Source organism: Botrytis sinoallii (genome assembly GCF_014898435.1).
Source record: "Botrytis sinoallii strain Bc 23 chromosome Unknown BSIN_006, whole genome shotgun sequence".
Lineage (NCBI taxonomy): Eukaryota > Fungi > Ascomycota > Leotiomycetes > Helotiales > Sclerotiniaceae > Botrytis > Botrytis sinoallii.
Window position 1 is genome coordinate 1383591 of NW_024066033.1, and position 17663 is coordinate 1401253.

A 17663-nucleotide genomic window follows, 5' to 3' on the forward strand; every position below is an offset into this window, starting at 1 on the left:
CTGTCTGCGCAGGAGCATTTCTCTCGTGTATGCAAGCTGGTGACCGAATACATGGTTCCACAGACGCAATCAGACGTATACGCAGCTCCCATACGATGGACAACTATAATGCGTTAAGCTGAATGGTTAGAGTTATCATGATGAGGGCTGATAGGGGCCACCACTGTAACCACACTCTTAATGCCATATCATTGTATGCAAATCGTGTATCACCTTTATCCTCGAGCGGATGAACCATAAAAGACCAGTAGAATTATAAGAAATTTGATTGTTGACAGGTAGGCAGGTACTCATTTTTTGTCTTCATGTCTTTCAGCGTCAACTTGGCGCTGAGGGGAAAATTGATATAACTAGCCAGGAATTTCATAGTGTTACTAGGAAAAGAAGTTTGTATGGGACTCACAAGTATAGAATGATATCTATTCATCAATCTATTATAATATAAGATTACAATCTTTATCAAACCCGAATATTTCCCCTAATATAAAATAGAACAATTAGATATATAATCTTAACTAACTAGTTTAATCATAAGACAATGTAATTAGAAATATCCTAATATACAAGTTTACAACTTTACATAAAAACCTACCTAAGTACTTATACATATAAACACATACAAGAAACTACTTTAAAACTATTCCTCTTCAGATATCCTCAACAACTATCCTCGGAAAGATATTACTCTACTCGAGTCTCGATATCAAAACCATATCATCATCTCTCGAATCAAAGCGAAAAGAATAATCCAATGAATAATCTAATAAACTCTCCCTTACAAAGTAAAAAAAGAAGACAAACGAAAACTTAAACGTAGATGAAGAATGCGAGAAAGGATTTCCAAATTTCCAAATTTCACTATTAGCTAATACGTTCTAATTCTGATTTTACTTTACTTGTAATTATATGTATTTATGCAAATGGATAAGATGGATGGGTGGATGGATAGATAGATAGATCTCTCTCTCCTCCTCTCTCTAAAATCTAACCAAAACAACTCTAATGAAAACAAGAATGAAAAGAAAAAGAAAAAGAAATGAAAAATACCATTGAACTAGACATTATAACTATTTTCCCTTACAATTTCTGCGTGTTGTTTTCCTCCCTTCACCTCTCACCTTGTCGTCATCGACACTTCTCTTCTCTATTAAACCACTTCACTATATCTTCCATTCATTTCTCCTCTCTCGTCTCTCACACTCGTCCTTCACACTCGTCCTCTCTCACCCTCATCTCCTTTCTCCCCCTCCAATCTATCACCCCTTTCCCCTTCATTTACCCCCCCACTTCCATCTCTTCCCCCTCCAACCTATCATCCCTTTCCCTTGTCACCCCTCTCACCCCCTCAAAGTCGGATCCCCACACTCCAAATCAAACCACACATTCGGCACGCTCGGAATAATGCTATCCAAGCTCTGCGCCACGCTTCCCCCAAAGAGATCACATCTGGGTGCGCCCGTGCCGGGTTCCGGATAGAAGGAGTAGGAGACGCATCCTTTGTCTATGCCGTAGACGCCCTTTTGTGGTGATTAGTTACATCATTCGAAAAATTCCAAAACTTCATTTCCAAGTGAAGATGAAGATGAAGATAAAGATGAAGATAAAGATGAAGATAAAGATGAAGATAAAGATGAAGATAAAGATGAAGATAAAGATGAAGATAAAGATGAAGATAAAGATGAAGATAAAGATGAAGATAAAGATGAAGATAAAGATGAAGTGAAGAGGAATAGAGCAAGGGGGAAGAGAGGAAAGAAGAAGACTCAATCAAGATAGGAAAATGAACAAACAAGCGCAAGAAAAGAAAACCCAAAACTCACATCACAAAACTCCCAACATCCCTGCAACGTAACCGGTACCCCGGCCTTATCCTCCACAAACTCGGCGAGGAAATAATCCCCAACGGGTAAACCATGGAGTCCGCAATGGACAGCGGCGGGATTCGGGGTGCCGCTGGCTTGGATGGTGGTGACGGTCGTGGTGAAGGCGATGGTGGTGCTGGGGTGGAGATCGGTGGTGCCGGTTGAGATGGGGAGGGCGGGGAGTGAGGAGGAAGAGGTGGTGGATGAGATGGGGCTGGAGAGAAGGAGAGAAGATGAGAGGGAAGATGAAGATGAGGAATAAGGAATCGTAGTTGTAGAAAAAAGAAGAGTCGTCGAAGTAGATTCTTGAGTAGAAGTCGCCGGAGTCGATGTTGCTGATATCAATGACGATGTTGACGACAATGATGACAATACCCACGATGAATAATTACCCGATATAGAAGGTCCTGCACTCACACTAGTCCCCGTTCCTGTTTCCAGTGTCGAAGAAGAAGTCACACTCGCATTTCCCAGACTCGTCGTCCAACCTCTGCTCGATGTCTCCACTGGAGTAACTGTCCAAATCCCCATCGAATTGCCTCCACCAGTCACAGCTCCCGAAGGCGAGCCCGAAGGCAACGGTGTGGTGGTCCAACTCGCCGATACGGATACGGGGGTTGTAGATGGTAAAGAAGTGAGAGTCCAAGAACCGCTCTCGATAACAGTAATCCATTCTGTGCTAGTGCAGCTTTCGGTAACGGTAACGATGCTGGTGGGGAGTGCAGAACAGAGAGTGAGAGATGTATTGTCGATGATGAGGGTTGCTGAAAGGGTGGATGTTGGTGATAGTGATGTTGATGTTTCGATTGCAACGGGAGTAGCTGAAAGAATTGGATCTGTAACTGTAGAAACAATCGAGACTGTAGTTGAGAGACCCCCACCTGCCGAAACCAAGACATTTGTTGCCGAAGAGCTAGCAATAGACGAGCTCGATACAAATGTCGAAAAGGAAGTACCAGAAACTGTAGTACTAGTTCCTGTTTCTTCAGCCACCAAATGCGGATGTGTAAATGGTAAAAGTGATCGAATCGAAGTGTTGGAATCATCATCATCATCGTCGTCATCGTCATCATCATCATCATCGCCACCCCACGAACCACCTCCATGTCCATGTCCACCTTTTCCCGAATCAGTACTCCACGGCCAACCCCATCGTTTTTCTTGAATTTGTTCCTGAGGATTCTTTAGTACATTTAAAAATATCTCCATTCAAAGCAAAAGATAGAAAAAGAGGGGATTCAAGAAAGCGAAATAACATACAATTTTCTCGCTCGGTTGAGGAACCGCCGAAACGATATTAGACAAAACGGCGATAGCGCCGACAACAGTAAGAAGCTGCATTGTACTTCCGAATTAACTTGAGATGTAAACACTAGCCAAATAGCAAGCTAATAAGTAGAACCTTTAGTAAATATAAGGAAGTGTAAAGGAGTACCAATCAAGTGATTAATATCACCAAAAAAGAGAGTGAAGAAATGAACGACTTGAGATGAAGGGAAAAGACTGTGATTTCGTATTCGAGCTACTATCTAGCTATTCACTTTTGAAGGGATATTCATCTTATCTTATAAGTATATCGAGAAACACTTCTCTTCTCTCAATAACCCTACTCCTTGGTAGATTATTGATAGTATTCTCATCAAGGCGAGGGACACCATCAACTCATAAGAAAGGGGGTTCCAAGTGCAAGGGAGCACAAATATTTACCGAACCAAGGCAAGGAAAAGAAAGTAAAGCAACAAACAATTCACATACACTTCACAAATTCAAATTCATCTCACCCTTTCATAGTAGCTAACGGACTGTCATTCAACCTAATCATCCATGCCACTTTCGTTATTCCTATTTACAGTTTGGGAAAAATTCAAATAACCTCTGCAATGCTACCATACCAATCCCTTGATAACGCCGAATATAATGCTCCTTGGGAAATAAACCCATTCCCTCAAAAATGCTGAAGGGGTATCGTACAATAATGTATGAGCAAGGGAAAGTACTGATTGACATTCAGTATTCCAATTTTTGCTAGATATGCAGATCTAGACAATTCGACTGTGGAGTACAGCAGGGACGAATCGGAATTTTGTACTGAAGCCGTGTAATTTGAACAGCGCATCCCGTAAACAACTGACTTCTTCAGTCCATAATCTCCTCATGAAACAAAACTTTCATAGACCATTCGTCATCGTGGTATCGTGGTTCAACAATCTCAATCCTCCCAAATAGTATCTAGATTCAAATCACCTCGTCTTTCAGCGCCACAAACACTCCAACGTTTTCTCTTGTCTCGTGTACCAAACCCTCCCAAAACTCTGTTACGACCTCCTGAAGTATCTAATCCTCTGGATTTGGCATCTTCACCTTCATACCCATCCGCCGCATCTGCTGCAGCTTTCAACTGAGCAATTCTCTCTGCTTCCAAGGCAGCTTCTTCTGCATCTGGTGTATCAGGTATTGTTTCCAAACTGGATATACTTGGGCTGCGAGATCGAGTCGAGGTAGGCGTGGAAGGAACTGATGAAGATGCATATGAACCAGGGTAATACAATGAACTGGTGGGATTATTGGATGTGAGGTAAGATTCGCCGAATTTCATAGTGTGGTATGATGGGGATGAAGTCGACGAAGTCGATGAGGATGGTGTCGTGGGTGTTGTGCCACTGTAGAAAGGACTTGTTGGTGCAATCTGTCGTAAAGGAGAGGCTGGTCTTCGTACTCGTGTATAACTACCACTGGAAGGTATACCCAAAATTGGTGAGGCACTTCGATCTGCCATTTTTGGAGAATCCTCCTCTATCGCTGACTGTCCATCTTCACTGATATTGATCAAAGCACGGTTCGGAAAGCCTGGGAACACTTCATCTGCTGGTTTTCTGGGTATGCGAACTCGAGCTGGTGAACTCAAAGGACTCGCGGGTCTCTGAGGAGACATGAGTAAATGACCAGCCCCATTTACGCCTGGGAGTGATTGTGCGCGCGACATTGGAGGTGCGAGAGCACTGCCGTTTGATCTTGATCTAAAATGACCTCTAGCATATGGTGAGGTATTTCGAGGACGAAAAGGAATTGAAGGAGTAACAGGAGATGACCATCCCGGAGAACGAGGGGTTTGAGGAATTGGATCTGTAGTTCGACGAAGGTTCGGAGGCCTGCTAGATTGTTCTCGATCCTTTATCGGAGTTTGACTATCGTAGAGGGCAGATTCTTGTAATCGTAATCTTGGTACTGGAGATGCTCTGAATTCCTCGAGGGAGTGGAGTTCAGGCACGGGTTCCATGATTATATGCGACCTTTGTGAGGACCCAATAACGGCATGGAACGGCTGTATTGGTGAATATATGATAAAGAAGTACAGGAAGGTAATATCGCGGGTAATTTCTTATTTGCTGCAATCGATAAGGAAAAGTAACCAAATCTTTTTTTGGATAATCTTGAGTCTTGACGTGTCTCTCTTCCTTGAGTGGTTAATATCTTTTCTCCAAGTTGAATTGGAAATCAATAATGTTTGGTGAAGGGTTGTTGTGTTGTGTTGTGTTGTGTTGTGTTGTATTGTATTGTATTGTATTGTATTTGTACAGTAATGTTTTCTTGGAAGTTTCGCGATACCAGCGCAAAGAGGAATGAAGAATGGGGAGAGAGAGAGAGAGAGAGAGAGAGAGGGAGGGAGGGAGGGAGAGAGGGATGATAAGAAAGGGAGTAGGTAGAAGGAGGAGTCTTTTCTCGTTCTCGTATTCTTCCCCTTTCCTATATAAGAATTGAAGTCTCTTTGGTTTATGAAATAAAAAAGTTGCAAGTATCGAATTATCTGTAGAATGAAGAAGCGAAAATGAAGCCGGCCAAAATTGATTGATGTGATAGCATATGGTTGGTTCGTGTACTAGGTATACATTGCTCATGTGGATGTCATCATGTTCATGTTCATCTTGATGTTCATATTGATGTTCATGCTCATGCTCAATGTTTACTAAGGTTGGGGAAGTTTTGTTTCTTATGAACCAGGAATTTCCTTAATTATTATTATTGGGGGGGTGGGCTGGTGGTGGGAGGGGAAGGGAGGGATGGGGGGACGAAGAGCGCGATCATCTATCTCTTTTGGGGAGGCCGGTAGATGGAGTTGGTGAGTTGATGGATTGGAAAAAGATGCAGGAAAAAGCTTCCACTTCGGAGGTTTATCAATTTAAAGGGTCCTTTTCCTAGGTTCGTGAGTCGATCAATAAACTAATACTCAAGGTAGCAATAATGGAGAGAAAAGTATCGGTGAAGGAAAAACATTGGGAAAAGTGACCAGGATGTGCATCCAAGGAGTTTGTGATCTTTTGCGTTGATTGCTTTGATATCAAATGAGAAACATAGAGAGATGAAACCGAAGGAGTGCTTAAGACCTTGGGTATAGATGGCATTACTTGATACTTGCGTAATACTATGATTCTAACTATGAATATGACTATGGCTATAACCATAACTATGAAATACTAGTCGTCCTTCTCTTTTTCGTAGCTTAGGATCTAAAGAGAAAAGTCTTCTAGACTCAAGAGTTCCAGAGTCTAGAAGAAAAGATTCCATTTTCACTACTCCGTACCGACACAGCAATAACATAAGGTTAGGTAGATACTCGTACTCAACCACGCACGCACACACGCGTTTAGTTGAAGCAAACAATTTCTCCCAAATATCATTGATGGTGACGGTCACTTCGAGAGAAAGGATTGTGTCTAGATCGACGACTCCATACTACTCCATATTCCTCGCTACAATTCCCATCTTTCTCTCTTTACTACTCGAGTACCTCAAATATTATCAAGGAGTACCTAGTAGTTGTAGGTAGGTAGATATCTATATTTATACCTATTTATATATAATATATACATTTATTTATATTTATTTATATTTATTTACATCTATTTATGTCTATCTATATCTATCTATATACATTTACCTACATCTATTGAGATCTATATATACAATATATACAATATATATACAATCAATCCACATAAAGGATTAAATGAATATTACTACCCGTAGGCAGAAAACAAATGCAATAAACATACCTCCTACCTCCTACCAACTCCACAAAAACCTCCAGACAAACAGTCATTCACTTCCTGTATTGGACCATCTACCCAGGACCTAGGTATATCATATCATACCAAACCAGCCCAACCCATGATAAACCACAGCGTTTAACAGAGTAAAACCACCAATCGAATCTCCACATCTCCCCAAAACAATGCACCCCATCTTTAAAATGCATCAACATACCTACACATACATACAGACATACATTCAACGATCTGATCCTCCCACCCGCCAGCTTCCTTCATGGATGCATGCATACCGAGGATAATTAAAGGGAATGGCGTTACCTAGGGGAAAGGGAGGCGTGCCATGATTTCGTATTCTTCCGACACTCGATCATGCAGCTGCGAGACTTATCTCTGTGTGTATGTGTACCTGAACTGTAATAAATATATAGTTAATATATAGTTCTATGGAGGAGTACGAAAAGTATAGAGTATTGACCTCGGTTGCAACATCAAGTTATGATTTATTTACATGCTGGGTACTCCTTTCTCCTTATTCTGCTCCTTTCTCTACTCCATCCTCTATCCTCTGTCCTCTGCAATATCACAAAATATAACAATCCCCATCAAACTCACCAGCTTCTTCTCTCGTGCAGAAAGATACCCATCATACTACCTTTCCTTTTCCTCTCCCTCTCCCTCCCATTCCTCCCTCCCTTCAGCTTTGTTCCCTCCCATCATTCCCACCGTGTCACGGATCATGCGGCTTCGAATCTTCTCCCGTTCCAAACTCCCTTCCATCACCTAGCATGATGTTTCATTTCAACCTTTCCAGCCCCTCCATAAAAAAAACAATTAAAAAAACGGTTATGGCGGCGTCTTGAATGTTTGCAATCCATTCGTTCATGTACGATGTAGCTGCCACGCGGTATCATGCAGCATGATCTACAGTTGGACAAGCCAAAATGAAGGCCAAACAATAAAATCGTGGAAGCGTACTACGGAGTAGGAAGCCAAGCCGCAAACCGCATCCTGAGGATGTAATTGCGTTTTCTTATGTTTGAAATTGAAATTTATACGAAGGCTACGGAATGATTATTTGTACCGTTTTTGGTGGTGGGTTGGCTGGAGAGAGGAAGGTGTATCGCTGTATTGTTGTTCAATTGTACCGGTATGGTGATTTCTTCAGGTTTGGTGTGTGTACGGACTGGGACTGACTCGTGTTTACGTGAACAAGTACCATTTGTAATTCTCTGTACAATGCCAGCTTGCTTGATAGATAGCATGGAGAAGTGAGGGTTCACCTAGGGATTGTCCCACGTTCTTTGATAGAAGTAGATATTTGCATTGCGGATAGCCATCGATCAGATAATCTTGAGTCATTGGTTTGGAATGGGATGAAGTTATCATGTTATCATGTTCTATCTGGGTTTGTAAGACATGACATGAGATGGGATATTAGAGATAAATCTCCTTCTTTGTATAGGACTTTCATTGCTAGGTAGAGGTACTGATGGATTTCTCGAAATTGAGGTGGTGAAATGTTGGTTACCAGTCGAGCCAGTCAACTTCATAGATCTATCGCCTCGAGATAGTCCATAGAGTAAATTGAGGCAGAGGCAGAGATGCTAAATCTCCTATCTTTGAATTCAATGAAAATACCATCAAAGCATCCAGTCACAGTACCTTTTCAATATATGGATACAAAACATACACTTACCACCAGCGTAACAGTCGGCAACAATAATTTTTAATCAAATAGCCATCAAATAGCCATCAATAGAGTCACATCCGAATGAACCCTCAACAAATCATTCCACCGCAAGAAGATTATTCATCTGTTCTCCCCGGTAGCTGAATTTACAATGGTAACCAATCCCAAGCATGCGTGTACCCGAAGATTAATAAGTATAATATGAGGCGAGCTTGGAATCTTAATCATTTCTTGGTACGATAGGTAGGTACTTGTAGTATTTCCTTGGACAAAAAGGGGTCACACGTACCAATGGAAGGGAGGCACGGGTAAAAGCAGAACATGAAACAGCCTTGGTATTTGGAAAGCATCATAGGTCGATGTGTTTTGTTCATACTCTATACCGGTGATACAATACAGAGTATATATACGATGTGAATCGTTCTCGAAATGTCTTGAATCTTCGGTCAAAACTCAATCATGAGGTGTATATAGACATTGTCTCCTGTCACTTGCTTGTCTTGAGTGTCAATGTAGAAATCGATGATGTATTGTATTTGTAACTTACAGAGTCCTATCAAAATGGTTCTCATACTAAAGAACATGGTGGATGAAAAGATGGAAACTTAATGGAGAAGCTTAAAGGTACGTCCCGGTGCTTAAGAAGTAGTTTAATAACGTGGAGAAAATACGAGAAGAATGGAAGAAAGGTCCTGGTTTTATTGTAAATATATTGGTATAAATTGAGATACTCTGTCATATATAACTACCTAGTATCTACCTACATACATACACATTCATTATCGACTATTATCGAGTACCCCTATTCACCTTCTTCCAAATCACAACACCAACATCAATTCCAACTTTCTACTCGTACTAATAACTGTGCTTCTCCATTGATGATGATGGTGATAAGAATAAATACTATGATGAATGGATGTACTTACTAGACACCCATCTCCCTGTCCAGGTCATAATAAGCCTGAGCCACCAGAATCCCAATTGTACCTTGACTTCAAATTCTCACATTCTCATATCAATCACCTCCAGCTACCTACACTTACACCCACACGAGCCACACCTCCTTCACCCAGGTACTCCATAGCTAGGTATATCAAACATATCGTGTCCAGATCATTATGTGATCCTCTTAAATTCAACCCCAACCAATCAGATCATCACAATTCATCAAGAGGTAAAAGTAAGAGAGAGCAGCCATCAACACTTTTAATGAAAGATCGACTTAATTCACTGAAACTTAACTTTACACTCATTTTTTCCATCTTCATACCCATTGACATTCTAGAAGTCCTTTAGAAAAAAAAGGTACCTACCCCCATTGACAATCCATTAATCTCATCAATCCTTTGGGGTCAAGAAGAGATTGTTGGCTTAATTTAAATCGGTATCTATCCAATCTGCGACACGAGCCGAAGTACATACATAACCAGCTACGACATCAAACCTCTTGTGACAGACACCCCAGAACTCCAGATTCGACAAATGCGCTCGTAGGATCTTTACAAGACTATCGATTGAGGACAACCTTTCGAACAGTACAACGGCGCCATGGGCCCAGTCCGCTCTTTACGGCGTACAAACCCACTCACTTTGATTGTGGGTGTGGTCTTATGTATCATAATATTCGTCTTTCTCTTTTCCCCATCCAACGCCGACGCAGCAGCTTCGCAATTACGAAGAGCCAGCGCCGCATCCAATCCCCTCTCACCACCTACCTCTCCCTTTCGCAAACAAAATGAAGCTACTAAGAGCGGGAAACGCATACCACCCCCTGTGGTTCATTACCACATGAATAATGTTACCAGTACCGCCGATCCTTTGGGGAACCGAGAGATGATTCTCATCTTGACACCTTTGGCAAGATTCTATCAGGAGTACTGGGATAACCTGTTGAAGCTTTCGTATCCGCATGAACTCATCACTCTCGCGTTTATCATCCCACGCAACAAGGAAGGAAATGCCGCTACAGCAGCATTGCAGGAACAGGTCACCAAGACTCAGAAGTCGGGCCCGGAAAAGAATCGTTTCGCCAGTATCATTATCGAACGACAAGATTTCGATCCTCCCATCGTATCCCAATCCGAAACCGAGAGACACAAGATGGAGAATCAAAAGGCACGAAGAGCCGCCATGTCCAGAGCGAGAAACTCTCTCCTCTTCACAACCCTTGGACCCTCCGTATCGTGGGTGCTATGGTTAGATTCGGATGTTATTGAGACGCCTCCCACCTTGATCCAAGATCTGGCTTCGCACGATAAAGCGATCATTGTGCCAAACTGTTTCCAAAGATACTACGATACTAAAGATAAACGCATGTCGGAACGCGCCTACGATTTCAACAGCTGGCAGGATAGTGATGTGGCACGAAAGCTTGGGGAATCCATGGGTCCGGATGATATTTTGTTGGAAGGTTATGCGGATATGGCGACATATCGAACATTGATGGCATATCTTGCCAGTGACACTGGCGATTCCAAGGAAGTGATTCCGCTCGATGGGGTAGGAGGAACGGCATTGATGGTTAAGGCAGAGGTTCATCGTGATGGGGCTATGTTCCCTCCATTTGCATTCTATCATTTGATTGAAACGGAAGGGTTTGCAAAGATGGCAAAGAGATTGGGTTGGGAGGCTTTTGGTTTGCCTAATTATAAGGTATGTTATGTTGTTCTCGCTCTTTGTTTCTCATCTTTTTGTTCTCATGTTATAATCTTCTTTTACTCACGTACGCAAATTATAGGTTTATCATTTCAACGAGTGAGAGATGTCCGGCACATCACAATTTCCCACTCATATACCTTCTCACTAGATATTTGAAACGAGGAAAAGATGACATAATATTTTGGATGGATGGATGGATGGATGGATGGACAGCAAGTTGCAGATGAGATAGGAACTCTATCAGGAACAGCATACCTAGGTAGTCATGAGGAGGGAGGGAAATAAATGGTTGGTTGGTCTCATAACCATATCATACCTACATTGTGTATCAAAGCGTAGGGTACTGGAAAAATAAATAGGATCGGGCGTTTGCTGTTTTTTTTTTTGACGCGAGTGAATGAGAATTTCAATTGTATTATTTTTGTGGAGTTGTCTGTTTTTTGGTCTCTCTGTCTGTCTGTCTCTCTGTCTCTCTGATAGAGTAGTAGAAAGAAAGGTGAATCTTTTACAATGGTATTTTCCTCATTATATACCTATATATATGAATAAACAAATAAATGTATATGAGATGAGGTGAGATGAACTCTGAATATATAAATGAATATGTAAATGAAAGAAGCTTTTAGTGAGCTTGTATATTTTTTAATACACATATATAAATATTAATATGAGATCGATATTAAGTTAATTATTATTCTTGTTGGTTCAATAATGAGATCAGGAATACGGGAGACGTGGTTCCCACTATCATTAGTAGGCCCCTAAATGTCTGTATTGTATTCTGTCTAAAGAGCTAGCTAATGAGGGGAAGTAGTAGGCCTTATATAGGCACTACTGAAAGAGCTAGTCTCCTTCGCATTCGCCTAAATACCTTTGATACAGTAGCCATTGTATTGAAGTCATTCTTTTGAAGTGAATTCCCTTGTTCACACAATTCTAAAGCTAGAGAGTTTATATATATATATAATAATTTTAGAAAAAGATTTTGAGAAAATTAATAATTTTTTTTATGTTTTATTTATATTTTATTTTAATTCTAATAATTCTTTCTTATTAATTTTTAAAATAAATTATTAATGAATTATTTTCAATACTTATAAAACTATTTTCGAAATCTAATTGATAATTTATTCTAAAGAATTGAATAAAAAGAATTATTAGGATTAATAGAAAACAAAAACTAATATAAAATATAAATATAAATAAAATATAAGAGATTTTTTATTAATCCCTTTAAAACCTTTTTCTAAAATTATTATATATATATATATGAAACCTCTTTATATATATAGTTCTTATTTTTCTCAATCTATTTATTAATGAGTATTATATATTTAGATAAATAGAGATAGATAGTGTCACGGCGCCAAGTACTCTACCACTAAGCCACGTAACCCCAAAAGGGTATAAGTAGTTTGATCAACATCAACCTACTAAGTAGAGTTATAACCAATCCGTGACAGATAGTATCGTAGGTCATGAGCTAGTATATGAGTATATAGTATATAAGAGGGAATAGACTAATATTAGTCTATTATGGGAAGCTGGCTCGTATTAACAACTAAATAACTATGAAACACGTGATTTTCATGAAACGGTATATTGATATTCTTTTTTTCTTTTTCTATATTCGAGGGGAAAAGGCCTTATTTTATGCTTTTTCCTACTAATCTAGCTTTCCACTTTCGTTTATTTCTCGTAGATCTCTTCCTAATCCGGCCATTCCATCAAATAAAGCTTTTCTTTCTTATTCTTTATTCGATTTCGCTAGTACTATGTCGATCTTACTACGAATGGATTGAAAGAACTAATAAAGAGCTAATAAAGAATTGATTTTCAGGCCGTTCTGGGCTAAGAGCTCTCTTAAGCGACGATCATGTGATTTGATCATGTGATCCTGTGATTCGCTCTTAGTATACTATATGAATATATTATCTCACTTTCAAACCCTCTTTGTCGATAAAATTTTTATAGTATTGAAGATTCATATTGGTCTTTTTGATACTATTGATATTTTAGATTGCTTACTAATAATCAATTTTTTTCAGCCAATCAGGAATCAGGGGGAATGTTTATCTCCTCAAGAGTCTGAAAGTATTTGAACATGTTTTTGGTGAACAACTCAATTCGTTTAATAAGAGCACTTCAATCATATACATTACCCTTTCAACTATTATTTATTGAAAAACTAATTAAAGCATTCGAAAAAGCTCAATTGATATTATTATATAAATCGGCTTTAAATTGATTAGAGTTATAATTGTTGTGAAATTCAATTAGAAAGTTTTTTTTTCAAATCAGCTAAGTTATTTTTAATGATTTTAAATTATTTTTACTAATAATAAAAATAGTATCAATCGAATCGCCTTATTGAACTGAATACCTTATAAGTCTTTTCAAATATATCAATGGCGTTGGGATTATGTTGTTAGTAGTGATTAAATTCTGAATATAAAATGCCTTAAGTTTAAGATATTTTGCTTCAGAATTTTAGAGCTAAGAGTACCCAACCTCTTCGAAATCAATAACAACTTTTATTATTTAAGATTCTATTTATATAAAGAGAATGAGCTAAATAAGAGGATTTCTGGAATATATATTTTTTAATTGAAAATTGTAGTGATAATAGATTTCGAAGAGAATGGGTGCTTATTTTATTGAAATATTACTATTTGAAATATTACTTTTTAATTTTTAAAGCTGTATTTATATATAATCTAATAAAGCTATAATAATAAAAATTATATCAAAATAATAAGAAAAATCAGCTTTATATATTGAATCTACACTAAAATAATACAATTATTGAATGATTTAATAATATTAATTAAAAAATCAGAAAAAGCTGAATTGTTACTATTCATACCAAAGCTGGAACCAAATTGTTTCAGACCCTACAGTAAACCTTCGGGAGGCCCCTGCCTCGAAAACAAGGCCTCAAGCCTATTATGTAATCACCGTGTGGTCTGAGGATGAGATAATGAATATAGAACTATATATATATATATAAAAAGATATATTATTATATTATTTTTTATATAAAAACAATAGATAGATAGATAGATAGATAGACGGATAGAGATAGATAGATAGGTATAGGATAGAGAGTGAGGGATTGAGGGAGTGAGGGCGGAAGAGGAGACTGCGGGGAGAGAGGCGAGGGGGCAGAGAAGGGAGAGGCGATGGAGAGGGGATGATTATCGATGATTTGGTATCTAGAGGCGAGGATTGATTGGGGCTGGGGTTGTGGGAGATGGTGTGGGAGATGGATTGGAAATGGTGTGGGAAATGGTGTAGGAGATGGTGTGGGAGATGGTGTGGAAATGGATTGTATGGATATAGATATAGGTATAATGGGTATAATGGGTATAATGAGTACAAGGAGTAGTATGAGCATGAATATGTATTTGGGTATGTATTCGAGTATATATTTGAGTATATATGTATTTACAATATTACTCATTCCCCTTTTGCTAACTCATCAAAGCATTATGAATCATAAAATGAGAATTCAAAACCATACATCATATATTAACCTACTCGTATCACATTAAAAAAAAACTCATCAAAACTCAAAAAAAGTATATAATTTATCAGCTGACAAACTGGCCAGCAAAAGTCATAATATTCGTATCTAAGTCGTAGCTACTGTAAATAGTCCCTAAAATGTATATTCTTTGATTGATCTCTAAATCTCCAACGCCCACTCGCCTAATATGCAAAAACCAACGCCTTAAAGTTCCAAATGAGAAAATTCCGCATTATATCTTGTTGATCTCGGGTTGTATGTGATAAAAAAGGTATTCAATAATACAATATGTAGTAATGCACGTCTTGTAAAGACAGGAAATTGTATAACAAATTCGCGTATAACCGGAGGCAATTGCAAGACAATTAAAAACATTTACATGCCAAGCATGCTCATTTGTCGTCTCAGGGGACTTGCGCTGAGACTACTGTCTTCGCTACCGTAGCAGGCCGAATCAGTATCAATATCCCACTCAGCTTCCTCTTCTTTGTTTTCCTCGGTACCATCCCACGCCTTTTGCATAGCACCACGAGTATTCCATCTTAAAGTTCTGGATACACTGTCAAACCACTCTGACGGAGAGCTAACCACGGTGGGGAATGGGTACTGAGAAGCGGCAATAGTGACATGGTCACCTTGCTTCAACTCAACACGTCCCTTTCCATCGAATGAACAATAAGCGGTGGCTCTAGAATTGCGTGGAATGGATACTCGGAGTAAAAGTGTATCTGAGAGAATCATTGGCCGGAATGAAAGAGTATGAGGGCAAATTGGTGTGAGGAGGATGGCAGGAATATCTGGGTGGACAAGTGAGCCACCAGCAGATAATGAGTATGCGGTTGAACCAGTAGGAGTCGAGAAAATACATCCGTCGGCTTGGACAACAGTCAAAAGCTCATTGTCACCATATAACTCGAGGTTAGAGATGTAAGAAGATGGTCCTCGGTCAATAACGAGTTCGTTGAGAACCTCAAATTGTTCGCCTTCTACCGCCTCGTGACCTTGTTCCTTTCCATCCCGGTATATCGTACATGTGAAACGCATACGAAGGTTAACTCGCATACCTTCCTCTCCCATGACTTTGTTCAAGTGTTCCTTGAAACGATCATATTCAAATCCAGTCAAAAAGCCAAGACTACCGAGACTGAAGGATAAAATGGGTGGAACAACACGTTGGAAGAGCCACGAAGTAAACAAGACAGTACCGTCCCCACCCAAAGTGAGAACGAGGTCAAATTTCTCCGGTTGACTCCAGCAAAGATCTGGCGACCAGTATTTCAAAAGATGTTGGAATCGAGGTTGTGATTCAATCAAGGCTGCTGCTCCAAAACGCTTCGAGTTGCGCAACTTCGCATCAACGTAAACATTAACACCCAGGTCTGAGCCATATCGTGGAGTACTCATGAGCCAAAGTGCTAAATCCTTGGTCAAATTAACCAACTGATTATCTCTAGCCTTTGTAACAATCATGACATTGCGGACGGCTCTCTTGATAGGGCGCCTTTGCAATTGCTTAGAAACTTCTCGCACGCCAGTAGCCGTTGCCATGAGTCGAGAATGTGACATTGATTCGTCTCCGTTGATCTCTTCAAGCACCTTATCGATATTGACAGCGTCATCGAATCGTTGATGGTAAAAGCATGGTGATTGTAGCGAGGGAAATCGAGCTGTGACCGGAGTGTTTCGCTGTGCCAAATCCGATATTGCTGCATTGAGTTTCTGCGATGAGGCAGTCCCCGGTCTCTCAGTCGATGGCGCTTTCATGTTTGCTAAAGAAAGATTTTGTGGATTATGTTGTTTCGACGATGCCAATGCTTTCATAATAGTCTGGCGAGGTACAGCGTCGACAGATAGAGCGTTCTTGCAATGGTTATGGAACGTTCGGGAAGCCCGTGTAGGAAATACCGGTGATGACGGAACAGAAGCCGAATCGCTTCCTACAGTTGTTGCAGCGGAAAAAGTTGTGGATGGGTCAGTCGATGATTCGAAAAGATCATTATCTGGGAAGTTGGTTTCAATGGCATTCAAAGAACCGAACTGTGCGCCCTGTTCGCGTCGGAGATTGTCTCCAAGATTAAGTTTCGAGTTTAAGGCATTGAAACCCAAAAAGGATTGAGCCGTAGCTGAAGGTGTAACAGCTTCATCGAATACGGACTGAGAAGGTTGTGGGGGATCATTGGGCTTAGTAAGAGCAGGATGAATCGAAGTCGGAGAGCGAATGTCGGACGTGGACATTGTGGATGATGACGCCAAATGCTTTTTGAGTAATCTTTTTTTGAGTCGGAGTTCGGAAGCCGGTAGAATGTGTCATAAATGCCGACAAATCCGGGGGTGTGATTGGTGGATGCAAGGATTATCAAACAAAACTATTATTATCGATTGGGGTGTCAAGGGTGTCCAGGATAAATGCTGGGTAAATCGATAGTACGGAGTACAGAACAGAGCAGCCCTGGAGATTGATTGTGTGTAGATAATGCAATCTAGGTCGGATTCAGATCGATCGACGGGAGGTATCTGGAAGGAGAAGATGGAGACGGAGTCGAAGGAGATGGCTGAAAAGGATCAAGAGGTAATCTTCTTCCTGATATAACTCCTTGGCTGCTGTCTGATCTGACAAGAGGAAATACAGGATAGAATGGAGTCGAGGAGAAGAAAAAGAAGAATAAGAAGAGAGGATGAAATGATAGATGAAGGGAATTGTTTGTTTTCAGTTTGCGGAGGCTTGTTGGTTGTGGATTCGACTTTGTTTTGCACAGACAGTCTTGATCAAAGAGGCCAACAGTCCGTATCGGGTTGTCCGTAAAGACGTGATTTCGGATACAACGGAGGTAAGAAGTGGATGTATCGTTTACCATTAGGTACTTTGAAAGATG

General features: G+C 40.0%; 4 protein-coding genes across 4 annotated transcripts; 1 reads left to right on the forward strand and 3 right to left on the reverse strand.

The window, feature by feature from the left end:
- Window positions 1–1337: 1337 nt before the first annotated feature.
- On the reverse strand, window positions 1338–3203 carry EAF02_004170 (uncharacterized protein; the record flags this gene model as incomplete). Its single annotated transcript, XM_038900218.1, has 3 exons — window positions 1338–1517; window positions 1821–3035; window positions 3123–3203. 3 exons carry the CDS (start codon window positions 3201–3203, stop codon window positions 1338–1340), a joined length of 1476 nt encoding a protein of 491 aa, XP_038759925.1.
- An 868-nt stretch (window positions 3204–4071) lies between these two features.
- EAF02_004171 (uncharacterized protein) lies at window positions 4072–5139 on the reverse strand (the record flags this gene model as incomplete). The annotated part of the gene is made up of 1 exon (XM_038900219.1): window positions 4072–5139. One exon carries the CDS (start codon window positions 5137–5139, stop codon window positions 4072–4074), a length of 1068 nt encoding a protein of 355 aa, XP_038759926.1.
- Window positions 5140–9480: 4341 nt separating this feature from the next.
- On the forward strand, window positions 9481–11819 carry EAF02_004172 (uncharacterized protein). Its single transcript, XM_038900220.1, has 2 exons — window positions 9481–11255; window positions 11341–11819. Exons 1-2 carry the CDS (start codon window positions 10152–10154, stop codon window positions 11359–11361), a joined length of 1125 nt encoding a protein of 374 aa, XP_038759927.1. The 5' UTR covers window positions 9481–10151; the 3' UTR covers window positions 11362–11819.
- A 3346-nt stretch (window positions 11820–15165) lies between these two features.
- Window positions 15166–17025, reverse strand: EAF02_004173 (uncharacterized protein; the record flags this gene model as incomplete). The annotated part of the gene is made up of 1 exon (XM_038900221.1): window positions 15166–17025. One exon carries the CDS (start codon window positions 17023–17025, stop codon window positions 15166–15168), a length of 1860 nt encoding a protein of 619 aa, XP_038759928.1.
- Between the last annotated feature and the right edge of the window lie 638 nt (window positions 17026–17663).